General features: G+C 35.4%; 1 protein-coding gene across 1 annotated transcript; it reads left to right on the top strand.

Moving 5' to 3' along the window:
- Nucleotides 1–294: 294 nt before the first annotated feature.
- On the top strand, nucleotides 295–21130 carry LOC133180791 (uncharacterized). The gene is made up of 16 exons (XM_061315253.1): nucleotides 295–597; nucleotides 1541–1721; nucleotides 3561–3719; nucleotides 3977–4064; nucleotides 4980–5097; nucleotides 5271–5394; nucleotides 7207–7353; nucleotides 9344–9541; nucleotides 10413–10538; nucleotides 11235–11429; nucleotides 11579–11740; nucleotides 12458–12669; nucleotides 14066–14192; nucleotides 15376–15537; nucleotides 19265–19450; nucleotides 20223–21130. Exons 2-16 carry the CDS (start codon nucleotides 1547–1549, stop codon nucleotides 20516–20518), a joined length of 2475 nt encoding a protein of 824 aa, XP_061171237.1. The 5' UTR covers nucleotides 295–597; nucleotides 1541–1546; the 3' UTR covers nucleotides 20519–21130.
- The last annotated feature ends 2222 nt before the right edge of the window (nucleotides 21131–23352 follow it).

Below are 23352 nucleotides of genomic sequence, written 5' to 3'. Positions count from 1 at the left end.
ATATCGGCAAAATTATTGAGGGGGGACACGCCCCCTGCCCCCCTCCTCCATTCCTGTGGCCTTGGTTACATGTAGTACCAGAGACATAAATACATGTATGATAAATAACAATGTTATTTCTAATGTCTCAGGTTACACTTAACTATTCTGAACAATTATTGTTTATCAGATGTATATAAGCATATTTAGGATAAAACATTGATATTTGAGAAATTCTTTTCCGGAATTATATCTTCTAAGAAGTCGATTCTAAATTTATTGTGATATTTACTTCCGGTAGCATAGTAGCAACAATAAACATGATTATTTTTACAAGTGTCTTGTAAAGTTTAAAGGCGAAGGTTGTAATAAAAATGACAAAAGACTGATGAGCTAATAGTAATGTACAAATAATTGCTGTGAAAGCGTTTTAATAGCTGCTGTTAAGTTAGTTAAAAGGCGACAAACTTGGCGGTTCATACACATGTGCGTTAGTTGCTAGATTTCTACTCGATGATGTGCAGTGAGCCGAAAGGGGGACTTCTTTTGTTTTGTGACAGAAAGAGAAAGAGATTGTGAACTGGCAACATTATCTGAACTAAAGTGAAGCACTTTCAGGTAAGTTAAAATCTGTCAGATATTTTTTCCCCTAAAGAATGAGTTAGAACTGTGACTGATTCTGTATATACATGTGTTTCCTAAGCTTGTGCCTTTGTGGGATGGGGGAGGGAAACCATGACGATTAACATGTGTAATCACACTCTCTACCATTGGCTCTTACATTTACCTCTGTCAATTCCTAGTGTATTTGACGGTGATAAGCTAAAGCACAAAAAATAGTATGTGTGTTTGTTTTAATTAATTATAATTGAATGTCTGCATTAATGTTTGTCATAATCATTTAAGATAGACATTTACTAAATAAATTGAGAACTATTACTTTCATTTGAAATAATCTTTGGAATACCATGTTTTTTTACTTTATGTTAAAAATCTTGACGCAAGCTCATTGCAGTGGTCGACATGTCTGATAAAGGAATAAACAACTCTGCAAAGGAGAGTGGTGTGATCATTTTTAATCCTACTAAATCACTGCCCTCTCCCCAAATCCATGTCTAACATGTAAATAAAAGACCTAAGAAATCTTGCACTTTGATTGAGACTCAAAATACCACTCACCATGTGGCTTTTTTGCAGTTATGCAGCAATATGACCAATTAGCTGGGCTGTCCACAATGTGCCATGAACCTTTAAAATCAAATGCTTTTCAGATTGAGCTATATGATATAACTAATGGTCCCATATTTCCCTATCTATAACCATGATAACTAATAGCTACTCTTAATACTGTAACATGTTTCCTCATCTTTGTTTATGATTTGTTTTATTTATTCATTTAGGCTATTTCAGGCTTTGTTAAAATGAAGAACAAAGAACAAAATGTTATGTTTTTTTTTTTTAATTTAAGTGCATTTGAAAGCTGGTAAAATAACCATTTTATTTATTTTTTTTTTATGTTTGAAAAGCTTAACAATATCATTTTAGTACCTGTTCATTTTAGGTCACTATGCCTGGTCAGTTTAGAAGTGCGGGGGACATCCTGTTCACTGACCATCCTCCAATACCTGGTCAGATCTCAGATGTCCAGCTGAAGCAGTTCTCAGAAACCAGTAACTTCCTACAGTGTCTCGAGCCTCTGACCAGAGACAAGCCGTTCTTCTTTGCTCAGATTAGAGCTCTGTGTAGGTATAGGGGGGACTGACCAGAGACAAGCCATTCTTCTTTGCTCGATTAGAGCTCTGTGTAGGTATAGGGGGGACTGACCAGAGACAAGCCATTCTTCTTTGCTCAGATTAAAGCTCTGTGTAGGTATGGGAAGGAGTGACCAGAGACAAGCCATTCTTCATTGCTCAGATTAGAGCTCTTTGTAGGTATAAGGGGGTACTGACCAGAGACAAGCCATTCTTCTTTGCTCAGATTTTGTCTCTGTGTAGGTGTAGGGGGACTGACCAGAGACAAGCCATTCTTCTTTGCTCAAATTAGAGTTCTGTGTAGGTATGGGGGGGGGGATGACCAGAGACAAGCCATTCTTCTTTGCTCAGATTCGAGCTCTGTGTAGGTATAGGGGGACTGCCCAGAGACAAGCCATTCTTCTTTGCTCAGATTCGAGCTCTGTTTAGGTATGGGGGGGGGGGGGGGGGGGACTGACCAGAGACAAGCCATTTTTTGTTTGCTCAGATTAGAGCTCTGTGTAGGTATAGGGGGGTACTGACCAGAGACAAGCCATTCTTCTTTGCTCAGATTAGAGCTCTGTGTAGGTAGAGTGGGGACTGACCAGAGACAAGCCGTTCTTCTTTGCTCAGATTAGAGCTCTGTGTAGGTATAGGGGGGACTGCCCAGAGACAAGCCATTCTTCTTTGCTCAGATTCAGGCTCTGTGTAGGTATAGGGGGGTACTGTCCAGAGACGAGCCGTTCTTCTTTGCTCAGATTAGAGCTCTGTGTAGGTATAGGGGGTACTGACCAGAGACAAGCCGTTCTTCTTTGCTCAGATTAGAGCTCTGTGTAGGTATAGGGGGGACTGCCCAGAGACAAGCCGTTCTTCTTTGCTCAGATTAGAGCTCTGTGTAGGTATAGGGGGGACTGCCCAGAGACAAGCCATTCTTCTTTGCTCAGATTCAGGCTCTGTGTAGGTATAGGGGGGTACTGAGCAGAGACAAGCCATTCTTTTTTGCTCATATTAGAGCTCTGTGTAGGTATAGGGGGCCTGGGGGTACTGTCCAGAGATGAGCCGTTTTTGCTCAGATTAGAGCTCTGTGTAGGTATAGGGGGGACTGACCAGAGACAAGCCATTCTTCTTTGCTCAGATTAGAGCTCTGTGTAGGTATAGGGGGGTACTGACCAGAGACAAGGCATTCTTCTTTGCTCAGATTAGAGCTTTATGTAGGTATACGGGGGACTGACCAGAGACAAGCCATTCTTCTTTGCTCAGATTCGGGCTCTGTGTAGGTATAGGGGGGACTGACAGCTGTAATGAGTGTATATATACATAGTGGGTACTTTAAAATCTACATAATGAATATATGATTTTTTTAAGGGGGGGGGGGCTCTTTACCATCCATCTGTCTAAAGAATTGGCATGTAGCTACAGTCTAATCAAAATTATATTCTTAGATGACATAGCTGTGTTGTCTATTGTACAGTAGCTAACAACAGTAAGATCAGTATAGGGATTGCGGGTCCTGACATAGCTATATTGTTTAATGTAGCTAACAACAGTAAGATCAGTATAGGGATTGAGGGTCCTGACATAGCTATGTTGTTTAATGTAGCTAACAACAGTAAGATCAGTATAGGGATTGTGGGTCCTGACATAGCTATGTTATTATTGTAGCTAACAACAGTAAGATCAGTATAGGGATTGCAGGTCCTGACATAGCTATGTTGTTTATTGTAGCTAACAACAGTAAGATCAGTATAGGGATTGCGGGTCCTGACATAGCTATGTTGTTTATTGTAGCTAACAACAGTAGGATCAGTATAGGGATTGCGGGTCCTGACATAGCTATGTTGTTTATTGTAGCTAACAACAGTAAGATCAGTATAGGGATTGCTGGTCCTGACATAGCGGAGGACGGGACGCCGGGTCACTGGATCAATACGGTGGGATACAGCAGTGATGGCATTTGTCGAACCTCGCACAACGAAATCGCAAATACGTACGGAGCGAAGTACAGCATAGGTCTGTTCTCAGTAGCAAGAAATATGTTGAATGTAATATATTATAAAAATTCATTATTAAATCTCTCGGAGTCCTTATCACAGTTGTTCATGAAATTCGGTAATTTTCATCAATAAAAGAAGAAAATTTCTGTTACCTGATTAATTACCAATTAATTAATTAATCAATTAATTACCAAAATATCATGAGTTGACATGTAATGTTGCCTAAAAATTTCACTGAACCTGAGTAGCTTCTCTCCTTTTCTCCATTTTTAGGTGATGTCTTTGGAGTTTTTGTCAGCCATTTTGGGAAGCAGATGTCCACTGTGATTTTTATCAAGAATGGACAACCTGTTGCTACAAGGTGTAATTTCTTTGTTAATTAGACAACAAAATCTGTTAATTAGACAACGAAATCTGTAGATGAGCTCTTTACAACAAAATCTATAGATGTTCTCTTTAAACTTAAATCTTTACTCTTTAAAACAAAATCTGTGTATGGACACTGAAACAAAATCTGCTAGTTCATTCTTTTATAATAATTTATAGCAAGCGCAGTGAGGCGGCGAGAAGCACTGCTTGCATAGCGAGCTCCATAATCAACCTATACGAACGGAGGAAATTCGGGTTGAAATATGCCTTGTTCAGAGAAATTTTTATCAGTCCACATGAAAGAATTCCAAACTCCCAATAATCCTTTGTGGTGCATAGCAACATAGTGGCTTAAGCATAGCGACAACTTACTTGAAAAAAATTACAAACGGCGATTTGATGCAATTTCCATGCCACAATTGCCCACAAAACTATCGTTTGTGTCCTCAGTAAACATGACTGTGTATGTGACATCATATTTTCATCACTTCAAAGACTCGGGTATTTCCAATTTTGTCGGAAAAATCCGAGAAGTTAGGAATCTCGATCCCGATGCATGGGGAGTCTGCAATGTTAGAGAATATATATTTCAATATCTGTTGTAAAAAGATGAACTTCCCTGTACGATACACAGTAAACGCACGCTAAAAGAGTTTACTGAAAAGTATAATAATCAGAATGTAAAACGACATTTGAGAAGGTGTGTGTACAAAAATGAACTGTGCTCGCCCTATTACGGTTTCACCGTAGGACATATTAGAAAATTAATTAGATATTTTGTTGTTAAATCATGAAGAATAATTTTTAAGGTTCTTGCTGATGTGTGAAAAAAGGAAAACCTAATTTTTTGTTTGATTGTTGTTTTTTTTTATTTCTGGTTTTTTGAATTGATTAATTTAAATTGTAGGTTTCATTTTGAACCTGACCACAAAAAGTTTTTACCAACAATCACACTGGAGAATGGACCAATTGACCTTGGAATTATGTGGCCCCAGGCAGTGATGGTGAAGCCACAGTTTTCAGATGTCAGTAAATATTTAGACTCAGACTAATCAGATTTAAAATCAGGAATCAAAACCTTCCTTCATGTACTTTTTTGTGACATTGAACATCAACATTGATAGGAAAATTATCTTCTAAAAATCAATGTCTTTATATTTTCAAAAACTTATGTACTAAGGGATGTAACTCTTTACAGAAAAACATGATTCATTGGATTACCTCCCCTGGTGTGAGCTACAACTTGGCTGACAACATGTTTGTTTTTAACCCAGACACAGAAAACCAGGGTACAATACAGAGCCCCACATCTCTTTGTAGAGGTAAATATCTTACAGCATCTCAGGGTCATCTCACAAAATCTCACTAAATCCTAATAGAACCAGGGTACAATACAGAGCACCACATCTCTTTTGTAGAGGTAAATATCTCACCTTGTCTCAGAAAATCTCACTAAATCCTAATACAACCAGGGTACAATACAGAGCCCCACATCTCTTTGTAGAGGTAAATATCTCACCGAGTACCAGGATCATCTCACAAAATCTCACTAAATCCTAATACAACCTGGGTACAATACAGAGCACCACATCTCTTTGTAGAGGTAAATATCTCACTGTGTCTCAGGATCATTTCACAAATCTCACTAAATCCTAATAAAACCAGGGTTAGATACTGAGCCCCATGTCACTAAGTAGAGGTTAATATCTCACCATGTCTCAGGATCATCTCACAAATCTCACTAAATCCTTATACAACCAGGGTACAGCACAGAGTGCTTCCTCACTATGAGGTAAATATCTCACCACATCTCAGGGTCATCTGACAAAATCTCACTAAATCCTTGATATACAACCAGGGTACAATACAGAGCCCTTCCTCACTGTGAGGCAAATATCTCAATGAGTCCCAGGATCATCTCACAAAATCTCACTAAATCCTTATACAATCGGGGTTAGGGTTAGGGTAAGATACTGAGCCCCATCTCACTATGTAGAGGTAAATATCTCACCAAGTTCCAAGACCATTGTAAAAAAATCACATTATATTCTTTTATTATACCTCTACTGATTTTTCCCTATATAACATAAGATCATTACATGGGACTAATTCCCTAGAAATCGTTATGAATGGACTAATCCCCGTGCATTAGTCAAGTGAGCTAATCCCTTCTTCGAAGCTAATTCCCGGTTATCCGTAATCCTCTAGATTTTACTTTTATATTGGTATGATATGTGAATGGACTTATCCCTGTGTGTTAGTTCAGTGAGCTAATCCCTGCTTTGAAATCACGCAATCTGAGTCCTCTAAATTTTACGTTTGTATCGGTATAATAAAACAGTTAAAAGTATATCATTGTGGGTCAGTTAGCAAGATTCCAGTTCCCCTCGAGCAGGACTATTTCCCACGGCTTCGCCACGGGAAATAGTCCTGGCCTTGGGGAACTGGACTCTTGCTAACTCCCACAATGATATACTTTAACTGTATAATAATATCTTATTTAGAACCTATAAAAATTCATATCTTACCAGGTTCTTTAACAGTCTCTCTGATATCCTCTTGTCCTGTGTTCATTGATCTCCCTCAGTTATAAAAAATCATCTCACTGACAATATAATAAGCTGTTTGATAATCTATAATTAATTTCATAATTATAATCCTATTTAGAATATCTCTGATAATGTTATATTCACCTCACTGAGATAGCCTCAAGGAATTTTGAGATTATTTTTTTGCCATTTTAAGAGTCATTGTATTGGGTCCAGTGATCAACTCACTTTATAAATTCTCTCACCGAGATCATTTTACTGATTCAGTAATATCAACATATCACTAAACCTTGAGATTCAAGCTATTGTAAAAATCATTGTTTTGAGCCTAAGATAATCTCACTGAGTCTAAGATTATCTCAGAGAGCCATTAGAACATCCTTATTATCTATGGAATGATGTTAAAATATGTAAAAAAAAAAGTCTTTAGTTAGAAAATAGTTAATTCACTGTCAATATATATTTACACCCAAATGAGTCATAAAGTAATTGCCTTTTAAGGAAAGGTGTAATTAATAATCTATTCAGTACACTAGTGTGTGTGTTGTTGAGAACTATAGTTTTGTTTATGGAATCTTTTTGTAGAATTTGAGCACTATGAGGTAGTGATCCAGAAAGTTTCCGAGACAGGGGCAGGGCCAGCAGTTGGCATAGCGACCTGTAGTTTACTGAAGCCGACGCCCACATGTAAAGCTCTTGTCGACTTCTTCAGGCTGCTTGCTGATGGAAAAAGTAAGAAAATGGACGTACATCTATGATTCAAATTATTCACTTTATAATTCCCAAGGTGCATTTATGTGCAAGAAATGGGAATCTCCTTTTGATTAATACCCAAAGGCTCAACTGAGCTTTTCTGATTAAAATTTTTCTCATAAACTTCTTGACCAGAAAATAAATTATGAACCTTGTGTAAAAGTTCCTGAAGTGGTGTAGGTTTGAAGTTTGTTAAATTTATGGCAGCAAGGTTAGGGACACAAAAGAGGATCGGGAATAAATATTGGAAAGGACAAGGTATGGTAAAGAATGAATTTGGCCCTTATTTTATCTAAAAATCAAAACACTATTAAAATTATCATAATAATAGCTTGCATTTAAAAACCTTGAATAATGCTTGTTTTAAAATCAGCTTTAATTTTGATTCAAGACATACATGTAGGCTATAAGAAGGTGACAAAGTAAAACATTTTAGGGAAGTTCCTCAATTCTGACAGAATTTTATATAGAATTTGAGATACTTTTTACTTTGGAACTTAGAGCAAAAGCTTCCCTTTCTGAGATTTTTATACACAATATGTATCTGATACTTGTGCATGAAATTTATATAAATTTGGTAGATAGGCAAGCTTAATGTGCTCTGTATTTTCTGAAACAAAATATGCTTTAAAATTGATGAAGATTTGAATAAAAATGTGAAAATTCAGAAAAAGACCAATTTTATGACCTTTGTGTGACCTCTGTGTATCTTACATTATATATCACTTAAAATCAATACTCATTTTTAACAGGAATGACAACAGCTTTTTAACAAGATGTGTTTGTGAAACACTGATGCCCCCGTATGGTAGCTTATGGTGAAGGTTGAAGTAAAGTTTCTCAAATGCAAGTCAAAATCCAAGCCAAAAGATGAAAAATGTTGGTACCCAAAAAAAGGCCTTGTCTCGAGGAATATACCTGTGAAATTTGAAAGCCCTAGCTGCAACTGTTCAAAAGTTATGGCAAAAGTTAAAGTTTTTTAAAAGTAAGTAAAACGTCAAGGTCAAAGTTGTCAGTATCCAAAGGAAGGTCTTGTCACAAGGATTACATAATTATGTGAAGTATGAAAGCCAACCATTCCAAAGTTATGGCCAAGGTTAAAGTTTTTCAAAAGAAGGTCAAACTCCAATGTCAAGGTCAAAGGGTCAAAGTGGTTGGTATCCAAACGAAGGTCTTGTCACAAGGATTACATATGTGAAGTATGAAAGCCTAGCTCCAACTGTTCAGAAGTTATGGCCAAGGTTAAAGTTTTTCAAAAGTAGGTCAAACTCCTAGGTCAAGGTCAAAGGGTCAAAGAGGTTGATATTAAGAGGAAGGTCTTGTCATAAGGAATACACATGTGAAGTTTGAAACCCCAAGCACCAACTGTTCAGAAGTTATGGCCAAGGTTAAAGTCTCATAAAATTTTGTTAAAGTGGGTTAAACTCCAAGGTCAAGGTCAAAAGGTCAAATATGATGGTACCCAAAGATAGGTCTTGTCACAAGGAATACACATGTGAAATATGAAAGTCATAGCTCCAACCATTCAAAAGTTATGGGCAAGGTTAAAGTTGACAACAGACAGACAGACAAACAGGTAAACAGACAAACATACAAACAGACAAACAGATAAACAGACAAACAGACAGACAGGACAAAAACAATATACCCCGGAATCTTTCAATCTGGGGGCATAATTATGAAGTACTGTATCCTTCTAAGAGACACCCTAATCCAGAGCCCAAAAAGGGGTCTTAGCCTATCTTATGTTTAAGATAAAAACAGGACAAAAACAATATACCCCCGGGATCTTTCTATCCGGGGGCATAATTACACTATGACAGAGTTCTTCTTTTAGATCTTTTAATTAGTTATGTTTTGTCTTTAATTGCCCTGCAGTTAATATCTATCCCATAAGGATAGTTCTAATTTTCATAGATGAAATTTTTTGAAGAAAAAAAATTCAAGGAATGACCTATTCCTGTTTCAGATGTAAAACTCTCTGAGGGACAGAGGGTGGGGATAGGAGTCCACTACCCCAAGGACGTACGGGAAAAACCAGACCACGATGACAAAACACAACAACTGGTGCTAGTTTTTGTTACCTTGGATACCAAGATTGGGTACGCCAAAGTTGTAGTACAGCCCGAAGGGGGGTTCTTCCCAATGGTGGTCCTTAACAAAAATGGTGAGTTTTAAATGTTCCCTATTTCTGTCTAAGCAGTAAGTTATCAAATGGTGGTTCTCAACAAAAATGGTGAGTTTTAAACACTGCCTATTTCTGTCAAAGCAGTAAATTATCAATTTGTGAGTTTTAATCACCACCTATTTACGTCAAAGTAAGTTTTCAATGGTGAGATTTAAACACTCCTATCTCTTTCAAAGTTTTCTCATGGAAAAGGTAAACAAAGATCCAACCACGTTGATAACTATAAAAGCTGTAAGTCAGAAATACTGCTCATCCATGACAATAGTGGTAAATGTGAATTACAATGTACCATCTTATAACAACAATGGTAAGTCAGAATTGTCACTTTATAACAATAGTGGTAAATTAAATTTACTGTGCTTTCAATGAGAGCTGGGGAAATTAAAGTGATAACAAAGTGGAAAATCAGAAGAATCACCTAAACAATAAACACAGTGGTAAATCAGAATTACCACCTCATCCAAAACAACAGTGGTAAGTCAGAATTACCACCTCATCCAAAACAACAGTGGTAAATCAGAATAAACACCTCATCAAAAACAACAGTGGTAAATCAGAATTACCACCTCATCAGAAACAACAGTGGTAAGTCAGAATTACCGCCTCATCAAAAACAACAGTCACTGTGGTAATTCAAAAATATAAAGCACAAGACAGGGAAGAAAATATCCCCAAACCTTAATAAATAATAAATTCTGAGGAGAAATAAAATACAGTGTATTAACACTGGGAGCAGAGTGGCAGTAGTTACATTCCTTCACACAACTATTAGACTTTGAAAAAAAGGTAACTTTTCCAGCAAAACTAATTTTGATATGTTCCACCCTTGAATGTTTTGTTGTTGTCTCAGGTTCCAAGGTAACAGTTGATGTGACAACGAATCGTAAAATTGAGACGTATGAGAATCTTGATCCAATGTTTGAAGAGCATTTAGAGGAGGCCAAACGACTAATGCTGAACGACAGTCTTAAAAGGCGTGAGTATATATATATATATATATATATATAGATCTCTGTGTATTTATTTGTCAGGTAGAGGGACAATTACAGCTGGAAAAAGTTAGATAAGGTGAAACTATGCTTAAAGGCAGGTCAAAAAATTCTGGCATGGTTGAAGAACATAAAAAAAGTAATATCAAGGCCCCTTTACTCCTGCATTTTAATATGAGAAGTTTTAGTAAAATCACTTAACTATGAATTTATATAACTTTAATAATTGTCAGTTGAGCTTGTCTTCTTTAACAAATGATTGCTGACCTTGACCCTTGTGTTTGCCTGATAAATGACCTTGATCTTTGTCTTATTGATAAATGACCTTGATCTTTGTCTTATTGATAAATGACCTTGATCTTTGTCTTATTGATAAATGACCTTGATCTTTGTCTTATTGATAAATGACCCTGATCTTTGTCTTATTGATAAATGACCTTGATCTTTGTCTTATTGATAAATGACCTTGATCTTTGTCTTTTGATAAATGACCTTGATCTTTGTCTTATTGATAAATGACCTTGATCTTTGTCTTATTGATAAATGACCTTGATCATTGTCTTATTGATAAATGACCTTGATCTTTGTCTTAATGATAAATGACCTTGATCCTTGTCTTATTGATAAATGATTTCTGACCTTGACCTTAGTGGTTACCTGATAAATGACCTTGAACTTTACAGAACTGAAGCCAGAGATGTTCAGGAAGTCAGAGCAGTTGAAGATTGAAATCAATGAACAAACCGCAATGGTGGATCTCAGTAAGCAGTATTGTCGTGTACATCTGTCTAAAGACGCCATGGGGATCCATCTTATCCAATTCCGACAACCCCTGACGAAGAACAGCCCATACTTCTGTATAGAAATCCGGAAACTTAGTAAGACTTGTTACAGCTGACCCCTTACTAGGGCCTGTATAGAAAACTGGAAACTAGAAGTAGATTTATTTTCATCTTTAATGCTCCCCTCCCTGTAATCACTATGTCTTTCTCTGTACCCCTTCATATTTTTTTTTGATCTCATTCAGATGAAGACTCAGTACTGACAATAGGACTGGCTGACTCCAAATTCCCCCTCAACAAACACCCCGGAAAAGTCCCAGAGTCCACAGGGTACTGCTCAAGAGACGGAAAAATGTACTACAACAAACAGCATGAGGGGCACTCATTCGGGGAAAGATTTGGAGAGGGTGAGTATTTGCTGAGGCACCCAGGCTAGAGTACTGGTTTTAACTGAGACACACAGGGGGGGGGAGGGGTAAAAAAAATTAGTAAGGTAAGATTTAGAAAAGGAGTATGCACTGAGGCACCCAGAGGGGAAAAATGTTAAAAAACAAAAGGAAAAAGATGATTATTATGTGCCGAGGCACCTATGGGGAAGATTTAAAAAGGCACTATGGAGGGGGGAGGGGGTATACTGAGGCACCCAGAGGTAAGAATGTTAAATGGGACTTGGGGAAAAAAGAAAATGGGGGTATGGAAAGAGACACAAAATATGAAGTAAGGAAAGATGCACTCAGAGGTGGAGGAATGTTATGAAGAGATGATAATGTTAAATACTGTATACAGTGAAATTTTTATTGCCCACTGATATTTTTTCCCCTTTCGCCCTATCACAAATGGGCAAATTTAAAAAAGGGGGGGGGGGGGGCAAATTCAAGAAATATAGCATAAACTCTTTAGCACAGTTGTGTCTTGGCAAATTTAAAACAGGTCAAAAATGTTTGTAAGAAGAAACGAGGCAGATAGGTTTAAAAATTAGTTGTAAAAACTTAAATGTCAACATGGAAAGAGAGACTCAGAAATGGTGTGAGGTATTTATCATGTTTACTCTGTTATGTTCAATTAAGTTTAACAGGGCTGCTTTGAGGTTCAGAACCTGTCATACATTGCTGTATTTTGTTTAGGTGATATGGTTGGTGTTGAAGTGTCAAACATTGGCAGAAAGCATCCAGTCGCTCTGTTTTCTAAGAACTGGCGAGGGATTGACACGCGATACGTCACCATTCTGGACCAAGATCAGATCTTACCGACGGTGGCCGTGTGTGGTAACGGATACGACGTGGAAATAGACATCTACTGGCAGAATCAGTACTTAAAGGGGCCTCCATTTAATGAAGTAAGTACATCAGTACTTAGAGGGGCCGCCATTTAATGAAGTAAGTACATCAGTACTTAGAGGGGCCTCCATTTAATGAAGTAAGTACATCAGTACTTAGAGGGCCGCCATTTAATGAAGTAAGTACATCAGTACTTAGAGGGGCCACCATTTAATGAAGTAAGAAACATCAATATTAAACTTAATTACTTGTGAAGGGGCCTTTCTTTAACACTTCTGTTTTCCTCTCATCTGTTAAGCAAACATTTAAAGAAGTGCATTTTTACTGTGTATGACAGTTAAGGTGTTGACTAATATGTAAATTTTAGACTTCAACAACTAGTATTACTTGCATAATAGGTATCAATTACATGTAAAGTTCCATACTGAATTGTCAATTTAGTCCACACAACACTAAGTTCTTTTAGCTCTGTGTCACAGTAATCAGTGTTCAGTATTTGTTTCATTATTTTGTGTAAATCCAGAAGTAACTTATATAATAACTATTAAAACATATTTGTGTCAAATACACAGTACCACACAACAGCAAAACTGCAGATAATCAAAGGCTTTAAATGGAAAATTCAACGTTTTGTAGGAAAATTCAATGACATTAATTGTTTTGTGGAGAAATTCAGTGTTTTATAGGAAAATTCAATGACATTAATTGTTTTGTAGGAAAATTCAATGTTTTATAGGAATTATGTTCAATGTTTTATAGGAAAATTCAATGTTTTGTAAGAAAATTTAATATTTCAAAGGACATGGAATTTATTTCAAACTTGAGACAGTATTTTTCATGTTTTCACTCATGCTTCACACTCGTGAAAAAATCAACAGTGTTCTGTCCTTCTTGTGAACTAAATCCATACCCAACACAAAACATTGAATTTCCTCTGTTAGATATTCATCTAGTTCACTGAGTGTAACATTCACCTGGTTCACTCAGTGTAACATTCATCTGGTTCACTGAGTATAACATTCATCTGGTTCACTGAGTGTAACATTCATCTGGTTCACTGAGTGTAACATTCATCTGGTTCACTGAGTGTAACATTCATCTGGTTCACTGAATATAACATTCATCTGGTTCACTGAGTGTAACATTCATCTGGTTCACTGAGTATAACATTCATCTGGTTCAGTGAGTGTAACATTCATCTGGTTCACTGAATATAACATTCATCTGGTTCAGTGAGTGTAACATTCATCTGGTTCACTGAGTGTAACATTCATCTGGTTCAGTGAGTGTAACATTCATCTGGTTCACTGAGTGTAACATTCATCTGCTTCACTGAGTGTAACATTCATCTGCTTCACTGGATGTAACATCCATCTGGTTCACTCAGTGTAACATTCATCTGGTTCAGTGAGTGTAACATTCATCTGGTTCACTGAGTGTATAATTATTTTACAGCATAACCCCCAAGACTGGTGTTATTCAAAAGATGTTACTGTTGACAGGAAGAACCGAATATTTACAGCACCTGAACACAACGAACCTATCCTTATACAGTCTCCACAACCTTTTGACCCCGAGTCAAGTAAGTGTGGATTTTAACCTTAATATAGCTTTTCAGTTCTCATAATGTCCCTACAACATTTTGACCCAAAGTTAAGTAAGTTTGATATTTATCTAAGTACAACTAGTACACAATAGCATGTAGTCTTTATAAAGTATCCATAACCTTTTGACCCCGAGTCAAGTAAGTGTGGATTTTAACCTGAATATAACTTTTCAGTTCTTATAATGTCCCTACAACCTTTTGACCCAAAGTCAAGTAAGTTTGACATTTATCTAAGTACAACTAGTACACAATGGCATGTAGTCTTTATAAAGTATCCATAACCTTTGAACCCTAAGTCTAGTAAATATGAATATATATAGTTATTATGTAATATAATATATATAGTTATTACAGGGTTACAGAACTGATTGGCATAAAGTATATCTACATCCTTTTGACCCTGAGTTAAGCAAGTTTGGACACTTACCTAAATACAACTATCAGTTATCAATCCTTTTTCAAGTTCCACAGCCTTTGACTCTGTGCTAAGTAAATGTGAATATTTATCACAGTTACACAACTGTCCAATCAGTCCCTATAAAGTCTCCATAACCTTTTGACCCTGATATCAGTAGGAGCGGGTAGATATCAAACCAACCACTACTTATCATAGTCTTCTTTTTTTGGCTAGAGTGAAGTAATTGTGGATGTTAATCATACCTAAACATAACAAACCAGTTCTATTACTGTAACAGTGTTCTGGACCTTTTAAACCCAAGTAACTGTGTTATTTACATCCTGAAAATAACAAAATTCCTACTGGATATTTCCCATATGTAATTACAAGTCACAAATCTTTCTAAAGTCTCCATTTTCTTTTAAGAGTGTGGTTTTGTAAGTGTGATATCTGATTTATATCATTCCTAATACAACTTAACTGTCTTTATAAACTTTCCAGAACTCTTTGATCAATCTAAAGTTAGAAAAATGTAACAAACCAACCCATAATAAGTCAGAGCTGATATTTATCAGACAGATATGGAACCTTTTTTTTCAGTCTATTCAATAATTTGACCCAGAAATCTTTGTTTCTATATCTTTATCTAGTTCTCTCTCTGAATCTAATTATCTAAGGGTGCCTTTGTCTCTGTATATAAAGGATGGAATGATTTAATACTTTTGTTGTATTTTAGATTATGACTATTTTGTTGTATTTCAGATTATGACTACTTTGAGGTACAGATCCTTGATAAGTTTGGTAAGGAGGCTGGTGCCCCACCCCCAGGGATTGCCCTCAGCTCCCCCTGTTCCCAGGATATCACTCCTGGGTCGTCTTCCAACTTTAGACAAGATTATGTCAGATTTCTTGCCGTTGATGAAGGTAAGAAAAGGCCAGATTACCACAGGGCACTAAATTAGGTTACTATACACATCACAATACAGACTGCATCAAGATACGATACAGATCAAAATACTGCAACACATCACAATACAGACTGTATCATGATACTATACACATCACAATACTGAAACACTGACTGTATCATGATATTATACACATCACAATACTGAAACACACCACTGACTGTATCATGATACTATACACATCACAATATTGAAACACTGGCTGTATCATGTTACTATACACATCACAATATTGAAACACTGACTGTATCATGATATAATACACATCACAATACTGAAACACTGACTGTATCATGATACTATACACATCACAATATTGAAACACAACACCGACTGTATCATGATACTATACACATCACAATACAGAAACACTGGCTGTATCATGATACTGTACACATCACAATACTGAAACACTGACTGTGTCATGATACTATACACATCACAATACTGAAACATAACACTGACTGTATCATGATACTGTACACATCACAATACTGAAACACTAACTGTATCATGATATAATACACGTCACAATATTGAAACACTGACTGTATCATGATATTATACCTATCACAATACAGAAACACTGACTGTATCATGATACTATACACATCACAATACTGAAACACTGACTGTATCATGATATAATACACATCACAATACTGAAACACTGACTGTATCATGATACTATACACATCACAATACTGAAACACTGACTGTATCATGATACTATACACATCACAATACTGAAACACTGACTGTATCATGATACTGTACACATCACAATACTGAAACACTGACTGTATCATGATACTGTACACATCACAATACAGAAACACTGACTGTATCATGATACTGTACTCATCACAATACTGAAACACTGACTGTATCATGATATAATACACATCACAATACTGAAACACTGGCTGTATCATGTTACTATACACATCACAATATTGAAACACTGACTGTATCATGATATAATACACATCACAATACAGAAACACTGACTGTATCATGATACTATACACATCACAATACTGAAACACAACACTGGCTGTATCATGATACTATACACATCACAATACTGAAACACTGACTGTATCATGATACTATACACATCACAATACTGAAACACTGACTGTATCATGATATAATACGCATCACAATACTGAAACACTGACTGTATCATGATATAATACACATCACAATGCTGAAACACTGACTGTATCATGTTACCATACACATCACAATATTGAAACACTGACTGTATCATGATACTATACACATCACAATACTGAAACACTGACTGTATCATGATACTATACACATCACAATACAGAAACACTGACTGTATCATGATACTATACACATCACAATATTGAAACACTGACTGTATCATGATATAATACACATCACAATGCTGAAACACTGACTGTATCATGTTACCATACACATCACAATATTGAAACACTGACTGTATCATGATACTATACACATCACAATACTGAAACACTGACTGTATCATGATACTATACACATCACAATACAGAAACACTGACTGTATCATGATACTATACACATCACAATATTGAAACACTGACTGTATCATGATACTATACACATCACAATACTGAAACACAACAATGACTGTATCATGATACTATACACATCACAATACTGAAACACTGACTGTATCATGATACTATACACATCACAATACAGAAACACTGACTGTATCATGATACTGTACACATCACAATACTGAAACACTGACTGTATCATGATATAATACACATCACAATACTGAAACACTGACTGTATCATGATATAATACACATCACAATACTGAAACACTGACTGTATCATGATATAATACACATCACAATACTGAAACATAACACTGACTGTAAACAGGTACTTTACACATCACAGCAATGAAACATGACATCAACTGTACCACAATACAATATACATTTATTGCAAGATCGTGAGGGAAATATGAAGATTTATTCAGCCAAGAAAAATCATATTCCCGAGGGCTTTTCATGAAATAAGAAGTTTTATTGCCCTGTCATGTGAGAATTTAGAACCAATCAGATAACGCGTTGTGGAAAATAATTATAATGAGATATAATGATAAACATCATGCTACACTGATGATGTGATACAATTGTCATGGTATTAAAATTAAATGGATCAATATATTGCTGTATCATTACATCTCTAGTAGGGATGGATAATGGTGTAATTTTGTTACTTTGATCACGAGAATAGTGATTATAAGAACAGGTAGGTGTGATACAGGAAGGTCCAGCATCAAAATGCTAGTGCCTTATAGCAGTGTCCTGGTGCATTATTCATTAACCATATTATGTAACTTTGTATTTTGAGAAATTTAAGCCCTTAAATTTTACATATTCAGTACTTATAATATGGAGAGACTAAGCACAAATTTAACGTTAAGGGATATTTTACAATATTTACATTTGCTATGTTTTTCTACTAAGCCAACTGTGCAATTGATTTGAAGTTCATTTTTGTGTATACTCACGCGTAGAAATATACACGGTGAAACTTGCGCTAAAGTGACGTCACAATGAGGCTACAGAGACGTTAATAAAAATGTAACGATATAGGACAGCAAGAAATTCAAATATTGAGCATAATGTTGTTGCTTTTGAATTTGTAAAATGTAAATATAAGGTATGTTTTTCAGTTTAGTGTGAATTATTGGTGTGTAAATCACACAGACTTGCACGTAGGCATATTTTTCATGAAGCGCTAACGCGCTTCATGAAATATGCCTACGTGACAAGTCTGTGTGATTTACACACCAATAACTCACACAAAACTTAAAAACATTCCTTAAATATTTGATAATTCGGTTTTTTAAATACAGATTTCATACTCAGTAAATACATTGAAGTAAATTGAAGAAAAGCATTTATGTATGGAGTCATTCTTTCCAAGGTCAACCCTGCAAACTTCAGTTCTCTAACTAGGTCCATGAGAACCAGAAATTGTTTTGGTCATATGTTCAAAGGTTAAGGTCGGAACATCAAGACTAATGATGTGAATGCTGCAGGCCTTGGAATATATGATTCTGGATGACAATATATGTGTGATAAATATTCTATTCAGTCAGTTGTGTGTCGTGTCTCTTTGAAAAGGAGACTTATTATACTTTGTATCATTTTCTATTTCAGCTGAGTCCAGTGTTTCTGTTGGAGACTTATTAAACTCTGTATCATTATTTCAGCTGAGTCCAGTGTTTCTGTTGGAGACTTATTAAACTCTGTATCATTATTTCAGCTGAGTCCAGTGTTTCTGTTGGAAACTTATTATACTCTGTATCATTATTTCATCTGAGTCCAGTGTTTCTGTTGGAAACTTATTATTCTCTGTATCTTTATTTCATCTGAGTCCAGTGTTTCTGTGGGAGACTTTTTATACTCTATATCATTATTTCAGCTGAGTCCAGTGTTTCAGTTGGAAACTTATACTCTGTATCATTATTTCATCTGAGTCCAGTGTTTCTGTTGGAAACTTATTATTCTCTGTATCTCTATTTCATCTGAGTCCAGTGTTTCTGTGGGAGACTTTTTATACTCTATATCATTATTTCAGCTGAGTCCAGTGTTTCTGTTGGAGACTTATTATACTTTGCATCATTATTTCAGCTGAGTCCAGTGTTTCTGTTGGAGATAAAATTGGATGGGGAGTGATTTTTCCCGACAGTGAAATAAAAAAACAGGAAGACCGTCTTATAATTTGTTATCTGTGTATTAACCTGACTGTTGTACTGACACGAGTCATCTACGAGCCTCCAGGAGGAGTTTATCCAATCATAATGCTCCCCAGTGGTGGTAAGTCATGTGATTTGGTCATGTGACCAGGTACTTTTATAACTGGTCTATATGCTTTAACTTACTATAGTATTCCAGTACAATGGATGCAGTGCAGTATATTACTCAGACAAATTGTATAGATGCAGTATACGATGTAGAATGTAAAAATACTTTATACAGCTAAACACATTATTCTACAGTAAACACACTTATAATGAACTCAATCTTATAGTAAAGTGATTTTCATTAACTGTACTGTAAAAAGGTATTATGAAGGTATTGGGTATAGCAAAATATGTTAATTACTAGTAAAGTGATTTTCATTAACTGTACTTTAAAAAGGTATTATGAAGTTATTGGGTATAGCAAAATATGTTAATAACTAGTAAAGTAATTTTCATTAACTGTACTTTAAAAAGGTATTATGAAGTTATTGGGTATAGCAAAATATGTTAATAACTTGTAAAGTGATTTTCATTAACTGACTGTACTTAAAAAAGGTATTATGAAGTTATTGGGTATAGCAAAATATGTTAATAACTTGTAATAAAAAAATCAAATTTGTTCCTCCCTGATACTTCACTATAAACCCTGATAAATCTGTTTTACAGTACAGTGTACAAACTACTTAATAAATGTACAGTACAGTGTACAAACTACTTAATAAATGTACATCCTTTGTATGATCAAATTTATTTACATATTAGATAATTCAGTAACATAATCATTTTAACAGTTTATGTTTTTGTATACGTTGGTGTAATGAACTTGGTAATTTCTATAATTTCAGCCAATCGTGTGAAGCTTGGAACTATAATCCACATCCACACACATCCCATAACGCCTGAGGTTCAAAGGGAGCTAATCCAGGAGGCAAAAGATCTCATAGCCGAGGAAAAGCGGGTCACAGCAGAAGGGGGTGACCCACATGAAATGAACATTGATAAAAATCTTTTTAAGGCATTTTTGCTAGAAACTCCAGACTCCAAACGGGACAATAAAAACCCCACAAAAGTAGCCACCGTTATCATGGCAGCCAATGCATTCCAGCGAAAAAAGAAATCCGTCAGTTGTGTGTTGCTATGATAATGATCGTAATAGATGACAGATCCTTAAGTGTATTAATTAGATTGACCCATAGTTGATTATGGATTTTTATTGTACAGAACAGGGTAAACATTTCTCAGCTTTAGTCTATAGAGCTATTTATAAGCAAAGAAACAGATTTGTGATGTGAATACTGTAAAATGTGAAAATTTACCATTATGAAGCGAAATCTGTAAGCTGTAAGATGAATAAGATGTACATACAAAGACATCTGTTCATGGAAGGTATTTACCTGAAAAAGTAACCTACTGTATATTTAAGTTGAAACACCACACTTGTAAATTTTCACATTTGCAGTAGTCACATAACATGTAACTTTATGTATAAAATTTTTTAATTGACTAACATGTAGAATGTCATGTGACTTTTAATGACACAACTTTCAAATGTTCAGCATTAACCAGTGCATTACCTGTGCTCAATACTGTTATAACATGTTCATATATATTGTTATGTACAGTCATTTATTTATATATTATTTTGTATATTGTTATGTCCATTTAACACACAACCTGCAACAATAATCTACAAGGCTGTTATTAATTTTCCAGTTCTACTTTTGACTATATACTGTCTTGTTAAATAACTGTATATTGATGCTCTGATCACCAGATGAATTAAATCATCAGGAATTTAATATGCTTTGATTGGTTAAGATTTTTTCAAACTCATCTCAGAGTGACCAGGGGGAAGATGTAAGTAGTGCAGATTGACATCATGGTAAATATAAAGCTCTATTTAAAATTAATTTGTTTAGGAAATTAAGAATAAAAACCAGTAGACCTTTTCACCAAAACGTCTTAGAATAAATTTCCATCATAAGAAAAATCTTATGAGTTTATTAATTTTCACAAAAATTCTTAAAATTTGAGCCTTAACCTCTTGTAAGTATTTTAAAGCCGATTTTAAAGTGATAATAATCAACTTATATCCATAGCTCCCTTTCTAAGGGGAAAATTCTTCAAAATCATGTGTCAGTTGAGTCCTACATGTGGCCTTCAATTCAACATTTAGATAAAGTGACAATGTATTATCAATTAACAATAGTTACTTTCATTCATATGTCGAATCGATATTTCCCAGTGAACTTAAAATGAAAGACAGACTCTGCCACATCTGTTTCATATTTGTTTGTTTTACTAACTATAGACGTTAAGGGCTAACTAGCAACTAAATTGTATGACGAACAAGTTGATACCACATTTACCATCTTCAACATTAATTATTAATGAGGTAGTATCCCACTATCACCTGCATAAGATGTTAACATTTCCCAACTCATTCGATACTCAACAGCATGCTCCAATTACGATCAGTTTTTAAAGCGAGGCAGGCTGCTAACAGATAACGATGTTACAGGGATTTAAAAAAAAAAACCGTTTTAAGTCAGCATTTCGTAAATTCTATGGTCATTATAATGATCTTGTTAGCAAATATAACCTATCTTTGGGTCGTAATTAGACTTGTTTCATACCAATTGTAAGGCTTTTGTTTTTATACTGAATTTAACTACGGAATGTTCTGTCTACCTAATTAAAACAAAGGGATCACGGCGGGTGTGACTGGTGAAAAGGGGATGCTTACTCCTCCTAGACACCTTATCCCACCACTGGAATTTCCAGGGATCCGTACTTCGTGCCCACTTCCCAGATTTGTATTGTTTATAGAATTATTGAGTTCGATCACTGTTCGTTATCTTCACCATTATATTTTAGATATTTTTATTATACAGTTACATTGAACATTGGACTTTTGAGCTTGAATACTACTCGTTATCTCCATATTTTCATTGAACTAGAATTACCATACTTATACTGGATTCCCAAACTACTCAAAACTCCTTACAAACAAAGACATCGGGTTCCAGTAAATGTTCTACCAAGCCTCTTTCTTTACTTCTCACTAAAATACTCGTATTAAAAGATAGCAGTGAAGGAGAAAAATCAGGAGTACTGTACTACAATATATTCCACTCCTCACTAAAATAATAACAGATAGTGGTGAAGGAGGAATTTCAGAAGTACTGTACTACAATATATTCCACTCCTCACTAAAATAATAACAGATAGTGGTGAAGGAGGAATTTCAGGAGTACTGTACTACAATATATTCCACTCCTCACTAAAATAATAACAGATAGTGGTGAAGGAGGAATTTCAGAAGTACTGTACTACAATATATTCCACTCCTCACTAAAATAATAACAGATAGTGGTGAAGGAGGAATTTCAGAAGTACTGTACTACAATATATTCGAGAAATGATGTTAATCAGGTGTAGAGATTTAAAATTTAAAACTCCAAGGAACTGTTAGAAAATTTGAATGACAAAATTTTACTTAAATTAACATTTAGACAATCCAGTGTAAAAGCAATTGCCTAACAATTTGTTTGAAAAAAAAAAACGTCAGTCAACATTCAACTTTTTAATAGATTGTATTCGCTGACAAGGTCATTGTATCGACCATAGAATTTGCGAAATGTTGCCTTTCAACGAGATTGCTGGTATTCCTGTATCATCAACTTATTTGTCAATACCTTTCGTCGTTTTAGAAATTGTTCGTACATAGAGAATCGCATCTACTTGGGTATCGAATCAAATGGGATACATTAACTGCATATGCAGGTATAATGGTATATTGATTCAAAATTTAGGGAAGTTGATGATAGAAAAGTTTAAGTCATGACGTTTGTCATAAGTACTAGGTTACCATTAACGTCTTTTTCTAGTAAAATATCTGAATATGATACAGATGTGTCATAATCTGTGGTATCTTTTTATTCCAAGCTCATCGGGATTATCGTGTCGACATAA

This window comes from Saccostrea echinata, unplaced genomic scaffold (assembly GCF_033153115.1).
Source record: "Saccostrea echinata isolate AGI-Se365-2 ecotype Australia unplaced genomic scaffold, CSIRO_AGI_Sech_v1 ptg000007l, whole genome shotgun sequence".
Classification (NCBI taxonomy): Eukaryota; Metazoa; Mollusca; class Bivalvia; order Ostreida; family Ostreidae; genus Saccostrea; species Saccostrea echinata.
Note: the sequence above shows the minus strand (reverse complement) of the source record. Positions and strands in the feature narration are given on the sequence as shown.